At 40.7% G+C, this 19,776-nt stretch overlaps 1 protein-coding gene across 8 annotated transcripts in view; it reads left to right on the top strand.

The window, feature by feature from the left end:
- LOC136858482 (early estrogen-induced gene 1 protein) overlaps window positions 1-19,776 on the top strand; it is a 611,382-nt gene that overhangs the window by 226,443 nt on the left and 365,163 nt on the right. For 3 of the 8 annotated variants that reach the window (XM_068225564.1, XM_067138050.2, XM_067138051.2), the window contains exon 2: window positions 16,422-16,459. The exons of the other annotated variants lie outside the window; for them this stretch is intronic. In XM_068225564.1, the coding sequence (XP_068081665.1) occupies window positions 16,422-16,459 (38 nt within the window). The remainder of the gene's footprint in view (window positions 1-16,421; window positions 16,460-19,776) is intronic. 8 annotated transcript variants of the gene reach the window in all.

The raw sequence follows: 19,776 nt of genomic DNA, 5'->3' as shown, positions 1-19,776 counted from the left end.
AACTTGAACACGGTACCAGTACTTTCCTTTGAACAAATCCGTGAATCGCGGCGGCGGCGGTGGTGGTGGTTGTTTTAACAGGCAAAATGACGTGATTATCAGATCATAATTTTTTAATAATTTTTACAATTTTGCTTTTACGTCGCACGGACACAGGTAGGTTTTATGGCGACGATGGGATAGGAAAGGGCTAGGGGTTGGAAGGAAGCGACCGTGGACTTAATTAAGGTCCAGATTCATAATTTGCGTGATGTGAAAATGGGAAACCACGGAAAACCATCTTCAGGGTTGCCGACAGTGGGGTTCGAACCCACCATCTCCCAAATGCAGTCTTACAGCTACGTGAATCAAAACGCGTAGCCACTTGCTCGCTTCCTTCATTTTATAGAGGATGGTTGCCCAGTTGTACTTCCTCTTAAAACAATTACTACCACCACCACCACTCCTTCATTTTGTCGGAACAGATGCCAACAATACCGAGACGTATCTAGAAACCGAGCAAGTGGCTGCGCGGTTTGGGTCACGTAGCTATCAGCTTCCATTCGGGAGATAATGGGTTCGAACCCCACTGTCGGCGGCCCTGAAGATGGTTTTCCGTGGTTTCTCATTTTCACACCAGGCAAATGCTGGGACTGTACTTGAGACCACGGTCGTTTCTTCTCCGCTCCTAGCCCTTTCCTGTACCTTGTTGCCTTAGGATCTCTGTGTCGGTGCTACGTAAACCAAATTGTAAAAAAGAAATAATTGACTTATTTTACTTTCCCTGTAGAGTAAATTGGAAGACAGAAAGGAAGGAACTAGTGCACTACTTGGAGCTAGCCATTGTTATTATTACGCCAGCCCGGCGAAGTGTGACTGTCGTAATCCATCATTGAGAAGCCTGATATTTACTTCCGCTGTAATCGTGTTAGTGTACACACAGTGAAGAACGTGACCTTGCATATAGTGGGATTCCACGCTGCACAGTGGGGACAAATGCACGAATCCCTAGCAGAAAAGCAAATATTTACATTAACAAAATTAAACAAATGTTACGTGGGAGTGTTACTTAAGGTAGTACAGAATATGGCAGTGCTTGCGCCAAAGCAAATAGATCGTGACTCTTCTCGTAATACGTTACAGTCCGTGTCAGTCTCGACAACTGTTTGTGACCTCAGGGCCATATGGTCCTGTTAATGTTGCACTGTACTGTGCTGGACCATGGGGGTAGAATTGTCAGGTAGGAGCCTTTATCGGTTTGGATGTTGTAGTGAATATCGCTCACTTGTATGATGGAAAAATTATGACTCCATATAAATACTGTTACAGTTTGGAAGTATTCATATCTGCCTCAAGCCGTGTTTCAATTTCAGAGCGCTCCGAGTGAAAGGTTGTTGTCTTTCCTGCTTCTTGACTATTTGTTCTTGCCGAAACGTAACGAAATAGCTGCCCTATGTGCCCATCTTAAAATGGCGGAAACAAAATGCATTCAAAAGTACTTTCCAATAACGTTCATATTTTCCTCTTTTTTAGGATCCGGGTGTGGAGACTTGTACCTAACTCGAAGAGCACTCCATTCAAAAATGAAGGAATGTGGACTAGGTGCAAACAAAACCCAAGCCTGTGTAGAAACTTATTGACTATCTTAAGAAAAAAAAAAAAAAAAAAAAAAAAATCGTAATTTACTCAAGGTTGTAAGAAGAAATGCCAGGAAGCTGGAAGAACCGAAAGTACGATTTTGACCAACAATTAAACCTGACTGGACGTATCTATTTCCCCAACTTTGAATGTGATTCCAGTAAAGTGACGTGAAGCAGACTGAAAACGAGCTTTGATGAATTGTCTGAGGGCTGGGGAGGGGAGTGGATCGGATCCTTAAGAGGTATGCAGTATTCTGAAGAGCTATCATTTGCTTTAGATGACTTGCGTTCATCAGGTCAAATAGAAGCAGCTAAAGCAGGGAAATATCTTACTGCTACATAACCGACACGGGCATCCAAATATCGAATAGGATAACTCTTCGGAACAGAAGCCCTTGTCGCGTGTGTTAATGCTCAGCTGACCAGGCATCTCTACAGCGTAATACACCAGGCGTCTGTACAATGTAATAAAGAAAAAGCAGGAGCTCAAATTACCGCCTTTTACGAAGGTTCAAGGTTTAAGAATGTATATCAGTGACAGAGAACTTCTGACAGCAAATTATAATCCTTTCTGGATCATACAGCGCCTTGCCTTTTGGAAGTGCAGAAACAAGATTAAGAAAAGCACATGGAAAAGTGTAAAACATTGTTGTTGATGCGCTGTAGGAGATTCGATGGATCTCCGCAATCAGAATACAAGCATATTTCACGAATGACCAAAACGCAAAGATGCAAATATATTTATATCCCTCCGTGTTCCTATAAGGCTCGTATTTGGCAATGCAGACGAAGAAGTGGCTATTGTGTTTGGGCAGAATGAAAGAGCTTCGTCCACACGATACTGCAGGCCCAGTCGCTTCCAGTTTGAACATGATCTTTCAAAACAGGAAGGAGCTAAGGCCAAATGAAAATATTAATAGCCACTGAATTACAAACTGTCAAACAACACTGTTGGAATCAGCTATCAAAGGCTTTTTCACCATGGTAGGTGGTTAAAGTGCACTGTGCACCAAGGGAAGCTACGTCCACTCGTAGATGTTTTTGTGGTCTCACCTCGAAAAACATTGAAAAGGTCCTGCGATGGAATGTAGTTGACAATTTTAGGATTTAATTTGGACTGTCGGTATGAAATGAAAATGAAATGGCGTATGGCTTTTAGTGCCGGGAGTGTCCGAGGACATGTTCGGCTCGCCAGGTGCAGGTCTTTTGATTTGAGACCCGTAGGCGACCTGCGCGTCGTGATGAGGATGAAATGATGATGGAGACGGTATACACACCCAGCCCCAGTGCCAGCGAAATTAACCAATGATAGTTAAAATTCCCGACCCTGTCGGGAATCGAACTCGGGACTTCTGTGACCGAAGGCCAGCACGCTAACCATTTAGCCATGGAGCCGGACGACTGTTGGTGATTCACGCAAGAATACGATTTTTCGAATGCTTGCTCCATCTTGGTTACAAACTACCGCTTCAACAGTAGCAAACTCGTGAAAAGCAGATTGTGTCAAACACGAAACAAAAAAATGTTCAGGACACATTTAAAAATGAAATTGGCTTACTAGTCGACAAACCGAAGGCAGGATTTGAAAGTACGAATGACGACTTCATTTGTAAGAATAAAACATGTATGCATTCGGTACGGTACAACATTTTGTGCAGAAATACCCATGGTATCCCATGCCTACGACCATTTATCAAATATTAATTCACGGCCGGGACATACTCGAACATACTGTACTTTAGTCCCGATTGGACAGTTGAGCGAGAAAGCTCAACAAACGTAGGTTCTTGAACTTTGTATAAGAAATACATGGAATGTTTTTCTCACAAGATTTCGTGCAGTAAAACAAACTAAGATGCCCTCAGTCTACAGTATTATTGATATCATCAGACCTGCTATTCACCAACTTTCAATCAATCAATATTCTAAAGGCTAATTCCTTGTCGATGGAACCACTCTCTTCTTTCATTGGCTGTTCGTTTCAGTTCCATGTAATTGTTACAACTTAACCTCTTCTTGATGTCGTCCAAATACTTCATCCTAGGTCTTCCTCTCCCTTTCTTTCCCATCACTTTCCCTTCAAGTATGTTAGTGATGAAAGTATTGTGTCTGATGACATGTCCAATAAATTTTATTTTCCTGTTTTCCATTTCCTTTAAGAATCTTCTCTCTTCTTTAACTTCCCTTAAGACTTTCAGGTTGGTTTTTCTTTCCGTACAGCTCGTTCTGGTCATTTTTCGCCATATCCACATTTCAACAGCTTCAAGTCGATTCCTTTCTAATTTACCCAGAGTCCAACTCTCACTTCCATACTGAAGTGTACTTCATACTTTAGGGAACTAAAAAGAAAACAGTACAGTGTGACAAGGACGTCCTCGATATATCTGCCTCCACATAAAGCAAGTTCTATGTTTTATATCGTCGAAGAAGCATTACAATCTGAGGATGAATCCAGATAGTCTACAGATGGTTTAGGAACCAGGTAAACTGTGTATATTTTTTAAAAAATGTTTCAAAACTAATTTTAAAGGTATAACTTGTATTTTCAAACCTAAAATTAAATAAAATATGTTTAGAAATGCGTCGATCATCATTTGTTGTAAGAGTAAATTCGAACTTTTCTGTCTGGAATTCATGAATTTGGCCCCACTGTGCGGTGGTTGCAATATAAGGGCTGATTTTATTACAGAACTATTTAAAATAGTTTTACTTGAATCCGCCTTGTCAATACACCTTTTAATGAAAGAAAACTATTTAACCATACATGTTTCGGAAAGTCATCCATTCCCGAAACATGTATGGTTAAATAAATAGTTTTTTTCATTAAAAGGTGTATTGACAAGGCTGTTTCAAGTAAAATATTTTAAATAGTTCTGTAATACATTCAGACTAATCAATTGATCAAACAGCCATATTAACCTTTCATGGTTAAGTTTATCAACAAGGGCTGATTTGTTTGACCAACGCGTACTTGAGTGGATAAGTATGCTCATAGATTCTGCGTCAAATATTACGCTCATTGCCCCTCCGCAGAATGTGGTAATTCCCCGGGTGAAATCCTTTCTCTTTCCCAAACACGCCACGAAAATGCTGGAACTGTATCTTATTTCAAATATCTAGGCACCTACCCTAATCCTAGACGTATAGGCATATATAATTACAGCTTCAATCGCTCTCACGAACTGCTAATGACACAGGTTATTAAGCAATTATGCATATACAGAGGTAACCAGAACTCGTAAATATTCAGATAGATTGTTGTCTGTTTGCTTATTACGAAATCATGTTAGATCATTGAACATAATTTTACAAAAACGGTTTTTAAGTTGCGAGGGATTCAAAATTGAAGACTCTATCATTTCTGAGACAAATAGAACGAAATGAGAGCGGTCATATTCACAATTATTCAAGATCCCTTTCGTGGCGCTCACAAGTAACCGATCGTAACAAATGAGCATTCATAAGAAATAGAATAGTCATTAGCAGTGACGAATTGCACTCTCATTTCATGAATATCGATTTCTTTAAAAAATGAGTTTATAAAATTGTAACAAGTGTGCGATTTGCAAATACTGTTGATGTAGGAAAATACGCGCCCTCATTGCTGTCCACTTCACATTTTTGCCGCTGGGACGCCTGTTTCGTGTCATTATAATATGCTGTAATTATCAGTTAAGAAAAGAATGATAGTAAAACCAAAAATTACTTCCGGAACATTCGTCAGTATAATAATGCACTTGCAAGTGGATACCATAAATGTTAAAAAAATGAAAGATTACGTTAAGTGGTAAGTAAGACTGTCTAGTAAAAAATTGTACTGATTTGTGCATTCACCAGTTGTTCACCAGGGGGCTACTCCACCACATACTTTTTGAACATGCGAGATTTCTCGCACGGATCGCCTAGTTTTATAATAATTACATAAGTGTTTATTTTTGAACCACTGAGCGAATTTGTTGCGCTGTACGAGGCCTGGTTAACTATAAGCTTGCATTCTGAAGTAGTGGATTCGATCCGACCGTTGACAGACAGCCCTGAAATGATTTTCCTTGGTTTCCCATTTTCATACCAGGAAAGGCCGTACCTTAAAGGCCATGGCCGCTTCCTTCCCAATCATAGGCCTTTCCTCTCCCGCCCTTGCCGAAAGCCGTTCATTGTTACTGCCACGTTAAACCGCTGACAAAAGGAATCATTCTATCCTCTTTTGTCTTTCAGTGTTCAGTCGGAAATTTTCTGAAAATTGAACTAAGCGCCTCCATAGTCCTTATTTGCAGCTTGCTCTGTGACCTCATTTAGTTTCATACCTCTTATACGCATCAGAAAGGAAGGTTGAATAAATGTAAATATAAAGCAGGGTGCGGCGTGCAAATGATCAGAATTATTTTATATTCCATGCCCCAGCAATACCCTCTGTACTCCCCTTGTTAGGCGTATAGGCCTAAAGATTGCTATTGAGGAGCCAAGCAAATAGTGTATCGGAGTCAACAGACTGTAAACCTTTCTCCAAGAGGCACTATGCTTCGTCATGTTATATCAGTGCAATATAGCATACAGCAGAGTTTGAACAGGAACGAATGATCGGCCTGTATGAAGGTGGATTTTCTTTTTTCGAACCGCGACTTTGCTGTTCTTACGGGAGGGACATAATGCCACAACAGTGATACGAGTGTGGAAGCTGTTGACAGAAAAGAACCTAACTCTCATAGTCCGGCAGTGTATCACGGAGTACAACACCTCGTCTGCATGGTAGTGACGAATTGTACAGCTTCGTTACTCGTGTTAACACAGCAGTGCAGGCAGCACTGTAACAACTTACACTGTTCGACAGCGTCGTCTTTGAAGATGACTATTTGCACGCACTCCTAGACCGTGGACGACTGACGTCTCAGGCTACAATCGGCTCTTAAAAAACACACACACAGTGGTGGGTAGATGGGCAACACGACGTGTTTTCAGACAAGTCGCACTTAAACCTAGATTGCTGTGATAGCCGCATGCCAATTAGATGATATCCCGGTGAGTGAGATTATCCAGCATGCACTGTCCGAAGTCATATTGGCAAAACGCTAGACATAATGGTGTGGAGCAACATTGGATGTTGTTCACGATTCGGCTGCTTCGCCTTCAGGGCAATCTTCAGTAACCGGTACATCACGGAAGTTTTAGTGGCAAAGTCATACCCCTCCTTCAGCGAATTCCTGATTCTCTATTCCAGCAGGACAACGCTTGAACACCAGGAAGGGTCAAACTTTCTTCGAAGCATAGCAGATACGGCTCCTTCCGTGGCCTGTACTGTATGTTTTACAGGCATGTCGCCTATTGTACTTGTATGGTATGGTCGATCTGTAACTAGTCCGTCAGTTCTCCAGAAGTCAGTATCGATGAACTTTGAACTCGTCAAGACAAACAATGCCCTAGTCATCGAAGACTCTTTGATTCGATTCCACTACATAAAGCAGCGCTCTTTGCAACTCATAAAATAATAGTTCCTCAAGTGTATTAGTATGAAACTTACATCGTTCGTGTATATCAGTATTAGAAATATCTATATACATGGTAAATTTGTCTGTACACTTCTGTCTTCGCATTTGCTGCGGGAAGCTTAAATCTTAAAATCTTCAGACAGAGGTTTTCCGATTAGGTATTTAACATGTTCAGATTGCTCCGTTGTTTTGCAAACAATTTTCTCGAGAAAGTTTGGAATTTCTTTTTTACAAGTTAGTTCGCTTAACTGCTCATTATGAGTGCTGACAGATAATAAGGTGCACATTAGTAAAGGACTTTTTTTTTTAGTACACGCTGAAAGCATTCAGTCACTCTTCCACATACTCTGGCAGACACAAATTTCGCAGCTTCGCACATGAATTATGAAAATATTGTCATTACCGACACTAATTCTTCGGTTGGATAATGCAGCTTATCTGAAGCGTCTCTGGTGTAAATTAAATCTTTCATTGGGGATCTAATTTTACTCTTATCGGTCAGCCGATAGCTCATTTTACATCGTATTTCATTTTTCTCTTGATGTACTATAGAACTTCCATTGTACGCCATCGATGTTCGTTCAAGAGTAAAGAAATAGGCCTGAAATTTAGGTAAACGGTGAGTGTATGTAGATTATTATAAACATAATAGAATATCAATAAATGCTATTGGGAAAATGTAAATTTACGTGACATTCATTAAATATGGTTAAGCTATTCCTCACTGAGCTTGCAATATAACTCTGTATAACCTCTTTCCTTTGCACATTCTTACCTGATGTGGTCTTTATTTCCATTTGTCCTCTGTGTGGGATGATAATGAAAATAAGCACTTTTCGGTATCCTGTTCTTGTAGAATGACCGCCCTACAATCCAGTATATCAGTTCTTCCTGAAATATGTCTTAATTTACTGAAAACATTGTCTATTGAATCTCCTTAAATGTTCTAGTTAGTAAAAAATTCACTGCAGAAAACATAATGTGCTTAATACGAGGGCTGTAAATAAAGTAGTGGAAATATTCATAGAACGCAATATTTAATGAACTAACTGCATTACATTCCTTCAGTGTAGTCACCTGCAAAGTCTATTACCTTTTGCCAAATGTCGAGAAGCCGTTAGTGACCGTTGGCAAGGCGTTCTCTCTCGATGACAGCGACGGAGTACAAATGTAACGTCTGGAAATCGGCGGCTTTGGAAGGGTTCCTTCAACCTCGAATTCAGGTCGAAGTCACAAGGACTCATGTCTGGTGAGTATGGAGGGTGTTCTGAGTAAGGCTTTCCAATGCCACCGTTGCAATAAGAGATTGACATTCTTTACGATATGACAACGTGTGCTGTCATGCAGCATGATAGGACAATCGTCTCGCAATAAAAGAGGACGTTTGCGCTGATAGCCGGACCCAGATGTCGCTCCAGAAATCGGCAATAGCAGTCACTGTTGTCGCTTTGTCCGTCAGACACAGCATACGTAAGAATAACACCCTCGTAATCGCATGCCGCAATCAGCTTTAAGCTTCACCCAGCTGGGTTCCTGTCGAAATTTCTGTGGACGTGGCGAACGTGGGTGACGCCATTCATTTGATTGACGCTTTAATTCAGGCTCGTAGGCTCATGCCCACTTCTCATCAGTGGCGACAATACGCTGCAGAAATGCGTCTCCGTTGCGGTATCTGTCCAGGTGGATGCCAGCCAGTGCATAATGGTCCCATTTCTGTACGTCTGTTAGTTGATGTGGAACCCAACGGGACGCAATTTTCATCATGTTAAGACATTTCGCCAGTACGTGCCACACCGTTTGATGGCTGAAACTAACCTCTACGGATAATTCCCGGACAGTCCATCGATAGTTTACGAGTTTACGGAAACGAGACCACTCACGACGTCAATCTCATCCGCAGTCTCATATTCCGACCCACACGAAACGCCTTGACCCACAGCGCAACCGACCAATACGGTAATGCATTCTCACCACAGTCTTTACGTAATCCTCGATAACATTCTGATGCATTTCTGTCACGGGCAACCTCGATTTTAATCCACGAACGGTGATCACCTTTAGAAACGTGCTTTAGAGCGTGAAATCAACACATTTCACTTCAACGCCACACAGTAACAACACTCCCAACTGGATGCCCGTCAAATGCTCACTACACATCCACAGCAGCGCCACCAGACCGCTCCAATATCCTAATTGCGCATGCCCGATCTCCTGCGAGTGTCTGGACTACGTTTCCACAACTTTATTTTCAGCCCTCGTACATCGAACGGTTGTGGAGTAGTTAGTTGATTAGCTACACACATTTTTTTATTCATGAACTCAGTAAACTTTTCTTCATTGCATTTCTTAACTCCCGCCAAATACACCAGAATTTAATTTCCCAACCTTGATAGTTCTAGCCGCTTATGCCTAAATAGTGCATTTTCTCTTTATGGTGCCATGCATTAGTGCTGTTTATGTCCTGAGGATTGAACCATTTCTTCATGAATTTCAAACCAATGGTTGCACCGTAATTCTGGAAATGTGATGCTTTCAAACGGGAAGAGTCCGGTAGTTGTTTGATAAGCCATTTATTAGGCAGCACAATAAATTATTCTCAAGTATTCTCCTATTTTCTCGTGCATCTCGAAGAATAGGAAAGCCATAAGATCGATTTCCACATCTGACAGCTTGTGTATGTGATGTTAAGTCCTTAGGATCAAAAAATGTATCTATTCTCTTATCGTACTGTATCTACGTTTTGACAGACATCTCGTTAGTAATTAGAGAACACATTCTTTCACCCTTTTCCTGAGACTGACTTCTAACCGCGCCCGAAAATCCCTGCGTTTATTTTCAGTTTAAACCCGTATTTTCCACTTCCTCTGTGCATCAGAAACTTAACCTGTTATACGCGACTTCGAAACGGAAGATTTTATAAGAATGCTAGTCAGGATATTTTCGAGCAAATCTCCGAACGTATCTGCTATAGTTGTCTCTTTTGAAGTAACATTCCATCAAATAAATTCGCTGTTCAATCGAATACTTTATTTTTCCAATCGATTACTTAATACACAAACAATACACACAAATAAGGTGACCAGGTGCAAATAGATTTTTAAAAAGACGACAAAACTATTTAAAAAGGACGACAATGCCGGAAAAAAGAGGAAACAAAAAACTGCTTGGAGAGCTTGAATTTAGACTTGTATATTCTAATTTCCATGTACATAAACAAAATGTACCTATTTCCATATTATACAGTAAAAAATTTAAACAATAAAACTAATTTACACGCCTTGCTGGTACTTATCTGAAGGTTCAGTTATCATCAGGAATGTTGGCATGTCCAACTCATAAAAACATACACATGTAAATTCCTTTAGATTGTATTGAACCATTAAGAGGATTTTGACAGATTCTACTTCGAAACTGATATCAGTCTATTGTGCTGAGATCAATTAAAATAGTCTTTCTGCAGTTGCATTGTGCCCTGATATAGAAAAAAAAAGTATTTTGCCACGAACCTACTACGCTGGCGTAGCAGGGGGGGGGGGGTGATACTCCCAAGTGGCGCGTCCCAGATGGCGGCTTGCCGGCGGACTTGAGGGAAATAAAAATACCTCTCACGGACCAAACACAAAACCCCCCTGTGGGTGGGGGACGCAGAAGAAGAATACACCCACGGTATCCCCTGTCTGTTGTAAGAGGCGACTAAAAGGGGTGACCAAGGGATGATCAAATTAGAACCCTGAGACTACATGTAATTAGTACCATCACGCAGGGAACACCATGGGTCGCATTTACTTGCGTGTAGTACCACTATGTTAGGTACGCAATAGGTTTGTGATTAGTAGGAGGTGGGTCCTACAGTACCTGTGATTCGTACCCCTATATGAGCGACACCATGGGATTAGCGACACCATGGTTCTGCCTTACCTATGCTCGGTTCCCACTATGTGAGGATTTCCACGGGATAGTACGAGTCCCTGTGGTTAATCCACTTATGTGAAGAACGCCATAGGTTTGCGTTGCCCGTTGCAATGTGCGAAACACCATAGATCTGTGTTACATGTGCGCATTACACTACCTGTGTATAGTACCATAATGTGTGGAATACCGCGAGTCTCCGCTACTTTCGATTAGTACCGCAACATTACACATAGCATGGTTCTACTTTCCTAGCGATAAATACCTTTATGAGGGGCCGATGACCTGAATTTTGGACCCGTTTCGACTATAAGCATAATCGATTCAGCATCGTGCTATAAAAGCGGTCCCTTGGTCAGTAATACTATTGTTTTGTGCCAGCTTCTGTGCATGTGAGGCACTGTGGGTCGGATCCACTGATCGTTTTAAATTCATATCCGTCCATCCATTCATCCTTCGACCTCACGCTTTGAATTCTGGTTAGTGGAGGATTTTGGACTTTCTAAGTTGTCATTTCATTTCGTGTCATTTGTACCATTAGGGGCCGATGACCTCGATGTTAGGCCCCTTTAAACAACAAACATCATCAAAAGTATTTTGCAAGTCTTAATAACTCTGATCCACAATCAGTGTATTTACGTGAATTTCATTCAGATATTGTTTGCAATTGCAGAACTGATCAAAAGATTTCATATCATCAGTTTGAATGAATTTAGACTTAGCTTCGTGTTGGCACATATCACATCTCCACGCTGTATTTATTATTACTGTTGTTATTATTGCTGTTATCATTCTTACTATATTATCATTATTTTATTGATGTATTAAGGTCAAAATATTTGAAGCTGGAAGGTCTCCGTGTTAGATATTAGTAATATGTTTTGTACGGGCACAACTATTTGCAGGTTTGGACAAACATCAGAAAGAATTGTTTTATTAATACAACTTCCCCCATGCGGAGGCTGCCACAAAGACAAAGTATGTCGGCTACACAGTATTTTGTCTTCTAAGTTACTGTTGAGTTTGCTAGTGTGCCAGATAGAAATAACCACCACAAGGCTCAGGAATAAATTTGCAATGAATTTGGGATATGGTATGATGTATGGTTCTTCAAATGTTATATAGATGATTGCGGAGTATGGTCACTGAACCTCATATTGCGGCGATAGCGATGTCGTTTGTGAATCATACGGAGAGTCCCGGCCTCAGCGTGCGTGCCCGAGTGGTACGACGCGAGAGATGTCCAGATGTTAGATCCGAATATAGTTTATTTTTAAATAGTGGAGGAGTTATTGGAGAACCTAGGTGCAGTCCCTATCCGCTTATTCGTTTTCGGGGGTTAGGTAAGGCCCAATCAGCAGAAAAGCTGTTTTTCAGCTCTGTTAACACGATCCGAGTAATATTTTATGCTCTACTATTTAGTATTAGTTGTTACTAATATTCTAAATTGAAGGACCTCTGGCGCCATTTAACTGCATTTTCGAAATATGATATAATAATAATAATAATAATAATAATAATAATAATAATAATAATAATAATATCGTCATATATTTTGTATTCACTTATTTTGAATTTTATCTCATTGGAAGTCGCCAAATGATATTTACACTAATTATGGTACAAACATACAGAGACGGGAGGGAGTCATATCTGTTGACTGCAAGAGCGATCGATAAAATATTTTTAACAAAATAAATGTTGGTTGTCTGTCTGTTAGGTCATCAGCCCAGAGGCTGGTTGGATCCTCAAATAGCACCACCAAATTTATGCGGTTATAAGGAAACCCGAAAAACCAATGGCAGCACCAAAATGAGGCGTACTAGGCAAGATGAGGAGTGAGGTAGTTTGCCATTGCTTTCCTCGCTGGGTCAGAAAGTACTATTGCAGCACGACTGATCCTATGAGCAGCACCTTGCATAACACTCAGATGCACTAGTCATGCTCTGAATGTCATTACTCAGCACTACCCATACCCCAGCAACTTCCATATTGTCACATCCATGGATGTTGACTGGGACTTCGGTGGAAGCTACACCATACTCTGGCCTGTGCCAAGAGATGGATGCCAAAGTACTGTATCCATCAAGAAATGACAGCAGGTTATGTAATGTTAATTCAGGCTACAATTCTTAATGCCAATAAATTATTTTAAACACTACCGTACTTCTATATATAAAAAATAAGAGTTTTGTCTGTACATTGCTCAGAATTCAAAAATAATGTCATTTCTATATCGGTCGTGTGCACAGTAACAAGGACTCTAAACACTTACCACGAACCTGCTACGCTGGCGTAGCAGGAGGAGAGGTGATACTCCCACGTGGCGCGTCCCAGGTGGCGGATAGGGGGGTCCTAGCCGGCTTGCCGGCGGACTTGAGGGAAATAAAATACCTCTCGCGGACCAAACACACAACCCCCTGTGGGTGGAGGACGCCGACGAAGAATACGCCCACGGTATCCCCTGCCTGTCGTAAGAGGCGACTAAAAGGGGCGACCAAGGGATGATTGTCTTGGAACCATGAAACTACTTGTGATTAGTACCACCACGCGGAGAGCATCATGGGTCGCTTTTACTTGCGCGTAGTACCACTATATTATGTACCAAATAGATTTGTGATTAGTAGCACACAGGAGCACCGTGCGGTCGGCTTTTGCAGTACCTGTGATTAGTACCACCATATGAGCAGGACCATGGGATGATATGGTTCTGCCTTGCCTGTGATTAGTATCCACTATATGAGGAACACCACGGGATAGGGGAAGGTCCCTGTGGTTAGTACTCTTATGTGATGAACACCATAGGTTTGCATTGCCTGTAAATGGCGCCGCAAAGTGAGAAAAACATAGGTCTGTATTATATGTCGAATTTCATAACCTCTTCGTAGTACAATAATGTGTGGAATACCGCAAGTCTCTGCTACTTTTGATTAGTACCGCAACAGGACAAATACCATGGTTCTACTTTCCTAGCGATCAGTACCGTTATGAGGGGCCGATAACTTGGATTTTAGACCCCCTTTAGACTGCAAGCATCATAGTTTGTGTTATGCTATAGCAGCAGTCCCTTGGTCAGTAATCCTATTCTTTTACGTCAGTTTGTGTGAATGTAAAGCATTACGGGTCGCATCCACTGATTGTTTTAAATTCATGTCCATCCATTCATTCTTCGTTCTCACGCTTTGAATTCTGGTCAGTGGAGAATTTTAGACTTTTAATTTGTCATTCCATTTCGTCTCATTTCGTACCGTTAGGGGCCGATGACCTCGATAGGCCCCTTTAAACAACAATCATCATCATCATCATCATCACCACCATTATCATCATCACTAAACACTTATACCAATAACATCTAACTTTAGTCTATCCATTTCCCGTTTCAGATTCTCTAACGTACCACAACGATTCAAAGTTGTAACATCATACGCTCCGACTCGCAGAATGTCAGTATCCATCTTCCTGATGATTGCCCCTTCTCGCGTAGGCCCCACACATTTCTATTCGCCCTGACATTACTACTGACATGTAGATCGTCGATCGCAGATGTTCTATCGAACGCAAGTGGAATATCTCAATTTTCCAAGATGCTATTGAAAAAACAAAACGAAAAAGTGCCATCTCATTCCCGATGTATGTTTGACCTGAGCAGATGGAGATCCGAATGGGGGACTATTTTACCTCCGGAATATTTTACCCAGGAGGAGGCCAGCAGCAGTACATCATTCATTCGTGCAGAGAGAGAGAGAGAGAGAGAGAGAGAGAGAGAGAGAGAGAACTGCATGTCCTCGGGAGTTAATTACGGCTGTACTTTCCCATTGCTTTCAGCCGTGTAGCAGTATCAACACAGCTAAGCCATGCTGTGTATTATTACAAGACCATATCAGTCAATCATCTAGACTGCCGCCCTTGAAACTTCCGAAAGGCTGCTACCCCCTTTCGATGAACCATTCGTTAGGCTGGTCTCTCGACAGATACCCGTACGATATGCTTGCACCCAAATCATTGGGACACGCAAGCCTCCTCACCGCGGCAAGGTCGCATGGTTCGCAGGGGAGGCTATGCCGTCTCTAATATACTTATTATGTTTTGTCTGTTCAGATCCATCTCTGGTGAGACGACGTGTTCAGAAGGTAGAATACCTTTTTGCTGGGATGCGCCAGTTCTAGTTTGTTACTTGTTACTATCATCAACTGTCTCGACTTTGGTGTTAGCGACACCAGTGACATCATTCCTCAGGCATTCAGTCCGTGTGTTGAGTTGTGTGAAAGTATGGTTTGCAGGGGCGAGTGGTTTAAATACTTCAGTTAGTTTCGGAGATACTGTATATGCAATAGAATCATTTGCCTCATCGAGAAGGCAGGCAACAGGAACTACCTAGCTCCTCATTTCCTTTCCACGACTCTTCAGTGGCGCCCAGGCTTTCTGTGACTGCTGGCGGTGGAACTGTTGGGGATCTAACTAGCCTTCGGGACTCAGCCTGTATGTTGTGGTTATTCAGGGGAAATGGTATTGGAGTGTTTGATGCTTATAGTGTTGTTGTTTGTCGATTGAAGTATCAGTCAGGGAGTCTTCTAATGCCCTGCCCTGTTTTTGTATTGTCACTAGTGTTTTCATGAAAGACTCTGAACCTCTTTTTATCTTTATGACACATTTTTGTAATATAGCGGGTGTCTCACCTAAGAGTCGTCAGGTGCCTTTTCTATGGTTTATCGGATGATATTTTAGATGTTGTTTGTATAATGTGTATGTAAAGGCAGACCAAACAAGGAATGTTCATCAGGTACGTCATGCAACGTCCATTGTCGCCGGAAAACGTCTTGTTTGTTTCTCACTGAAAATGAAATGTTGTTTAAGGTGTAATTTTATGTGCCCAATCGATAAAGTGGCCTCATATTAGTCTAATGCAACGTTCTGTTTAAGGATTTTATTGACGGTGACGGTACAACAAGAGATTCGAATAGTTACTACCTGTATAGTATTTCCTGTAGCGACTGTTAGCCTGTTGTATGACATTGTGGAAGAATCATGCACCGCGGTAAGGCGAAGGTACGTAGCGAGGAAGTGTACGGATATGTGGAACTTTTTCTCTTGTACTGACACCGTCAATAATAATATCCTTGAACGTATTATTGTACTAGACTAACTTGGGGCTGTTCTATCGACTGCGCAGATAAAATTATACTTTAACCATTTCAGCAAGAACCAAAACGTTTTCCGTTGACACTGGACGCCGCATGATGTTCTTGAAGGGCATTCCTTGCTTGGACTGATTCTACCTACACATTACAAAAACGAAATTGAAAATATCTTCCGAAACACCGGAGTAAAGGCGTCTGACGACTCTTCGGTGAGACACCCGATATGTATTTCATGTATATCCTTGTTAATCAGGTTTTTGTTTTTCTTTCAGGTAAGCGTGCACGATGACGGCGCTGGCGGTGTCTGCATGTGAGTGGCAGTTGTTAATTCAACTTCATCTAGAGGAATAAAACTTAACTATATTTCCGGAAGATCCATTTCAGAATTCGGGATGATGATGATGATAATAATAATAATTCATACTTTACACCTCTCTACATTGTTTCTTATATATTTGCCGTCGCTGAACCTATTCAGTGAGGTACATAAGATTCATTTTTCGCTTAAGTTACAAGTTGGATATGATGGTACGTGTATCTTATTTAATGTTATTGGTACATAAACTGGATTAAGATAAGTATTTATACTACAAACAAAATTACAACCATTGGATAGATTGTCTGGATAGTTATATACTTATATTCTTTATTGAATCATAATGGGAAAATGTCGTATTGTACGACATGATACATAATAATAGAAAAAGAAAGCCTTTTCTGTAAGTTATAAAGATTGATGGCGTTATTCATTGAAATACGAAAGTGGAGTCGAAGATTTTGTCAAGCATAGTTCAACTACTGACATAATCACGGTTACCAGAATTCTGTAGTTATGTACACTTATAAATCATCTATCTATATATATATAATAACTTGTCCTGACTGACTGACTGACTGACTGATTCATCATCGCCGAGCCAAAACTACTGGACATAAAGAAATGAAATTTTGGGCAAAGATTCATATGAAGATGTAGGTGCTCGCTAAGAAAGGATTTTTGGATATTCCTTCGCTAAGGGGGTGAAAAGGGGGTTGGAATTTTAAAATGAGTGTATCTATATCTCAAAACTTTGAAAGTTTACAGATGTAAACATTGGTATTTAGAATCTCCTTTAAAAATAAGGAAATACGTATTTTTTTGTTTTCGGAAAATCCCAATAGGAGGGGTGAAAAAGGGTGAAAATGGATTGAATGCCTTTAATGAGGATACTTATATCTCAGAAACTGAAGATATTACAGACCTGAAAATTGGTACCTTTGATCTCTTTTAAAAATAAAGAAACACGTATTTTTTTGTTTTTGGAAAATCCAAATAATGGGGGTGAAAAGGGGGGTGAATTTTTAAAATGAGTGTATCTATATCTCAAAACTTTGAAAGTTTACAGATGTAAACATTGGTATTTAGAATCTCCTTTAAAAATAAGGAAATACGTATTTTTTTCGGAAAATCCCAATAGGAGGGGTGAAAAGGGGTGAAAATGGATTGAATGCCTTTAATGATGATACTTATATTTCAGAACCTGAAGATATTTCAGACCTGAAAATTGGTATTGGGGATCCACTTTAAAAATAAGGAAACACGTATATTTTCGTTTTTGAAAAATCCGGATAATGGGGGGGGGGTTGAATTTTTAAAATGAATGTGTCTATATCTTAAAACTTTAAAAGTTTACAGATGTAAAAATTGGTATTTAGAATCTCCTTTAAAAGTAAAGGCGCCGGGCTGAGTGGCTCAGACGGTTAAGGCGCTGGCCTTCTAACCCCAACTTGGCAGGTTCGATCCTGGCTCAGTCCGGTGGTATTTGAAGGTGCTCAAATACGACAGCCCCGTGTCGGTAGATTTACTGGCACGTAAAAGAACTCATGCGGGACTAAATTCCGGCACCTCGGCGTCTCTGAAGACCTTAAAAAGTAGTTAGTGGGACGTAAAGCAAATAACATTATTATTATTATAAAAGTAAAGGAATAAGTATTTTTTCGTTTTCTGTAAATCCCAATAGGAGGGGTGTAAAAGGGTGAATAGTGGGTTGAATGCCTTTAATGAGGATACATATATCTCAGAAACTGAATATATTACAGAACTAAAAATTTGTATATGGGATCTCCTTTAAAAATAAAGAAACGCGTATTCTCGGAAAATCCAATGAAGGGGGGGGGGGGAAATTCTAAAATTAATTGACTTAATTGTATGAGAATACATACATCTAATAAAAACTAAAGTTGTTACGGTCGTGAAAATTGGTATTTTGATCTCCTTTAAAAACAAAGAAATACGCGTTTTGTGGGGGAAACCATCTTGGGGGGGGCGGGAGTGGAAAGGAATTGAATTCCTTTCATGAGGACACATAAATCAAAAACTGAAGAAGTTAGAGTCGTGATAATTGCTATTTAGAAGATCCTTTACTATTAAAGAAACAAGTATTTTTTGCCGGAAAATTCACTTAAGCGGGGGGGGGGGGGAGAAGTGTGAAAGGAAGTAAAAAAAAAAGCGAATTATTTTTATGGGGATACTTATATCTCAAAACTCAAGGTAATAGACGTGAACATTGGGGTTTGGAATCTCCTTTAAACATAAAGAAACACTCCTTCTTTTAATTTTTTTTTTGGGGGGGGGGGGGTAAATAAACTTAACGGCGATGGGGTGTAAAAGGAGGTGAGACCAATTGATTTTGCTGTTCATAATGTACTTATAAGGAGCCTCCGTTGCTCAGGCGGCAGCGCGCCGGCCTCTCACAGCTGGGTTCCGTGGTTCAAATCCCGGTCACTCCATGTGACATTCGTGCTGGACAAAAAGGAGGCGGGACAGGTTTTTCTCCGGATACTTCGCTTTTCCCTGTCATCATTCATTCCAGCAACACTGTCCAATATTTCATTTCATTTGTCATTCATCGATCATTGCCCCAGAGGAGTGCTTCGGCAGCCGGCACAATTCCTACTGTCGCCGCTAGATGGGGCTTTATTCATTCCATTCCTGACCCTGTCGAATGACTGGAAACAGGCTGTATATTTTCGATGTACTTATTCTGATCATAAATCGATCTTTTTAATCTTTCCTGGGTTCGTTTTCAACAGCCAACTTTTCCTTCGGAGAACGTTCTTATATTACAGTAGATTCTCCTGGCATATGAATAAAAATGTAAACACATTTGAAATAAACGATAGGAATGAGATTGACCGTCCAATTGTTCACCTCTATAATAAGGTCAATAATGCACGGAAGTATGTCATTCGTATCGCCAGAAATCCCGCACACTTGCCTACGCGCGACATTGTTGCTAGTCACATTCTCAACAATAACAATGGCAGCAGATGTAATTTACCGCCAAGTAGCGGTCTTGCATCTTGCTGTGGGGTCCAGAACATCTATAATAATAATAATAATAATAATAATAATAATAATAATAATAATAATAATAATAATGTTCTGGACCGTCGTCAAATGTGCGGACCGCGGTGGAAACGGGTCCTGGACGGGTAATGACTAAGAATGCAGTCTGGCCGCGGGTTCAGTACCGCCTGTTCCATATTAAAAATGCTTATAAGAAAAGATGGCAAAGATTTAGGGACCCAACTGACAGGGTGGAATACCTGGACCTAGCCTGGGAAGTACGAAATCGATTGCTGGAA

The sequence above is a fragment of the Anabrus simplex genome, chromosome 1, assembly GCF_040414725.1.
Source record: "Anabrus simplex isolate iqAnaSimp1 chromosome 1, ASM4041472v1, whole genome shotgun sequence".
Lineage (NCBI taxonomy): Eukaryota > Metazoa > Arthropoda > Insecta > Orthoptera > Tettigoniidae > Anabrus > Anabrus simplex.
The sequence above is the reverse complement of the archived record's forward strand: the minus strand, read 5'-3'. Positions and strand labels throughout refer to the sequence as shown.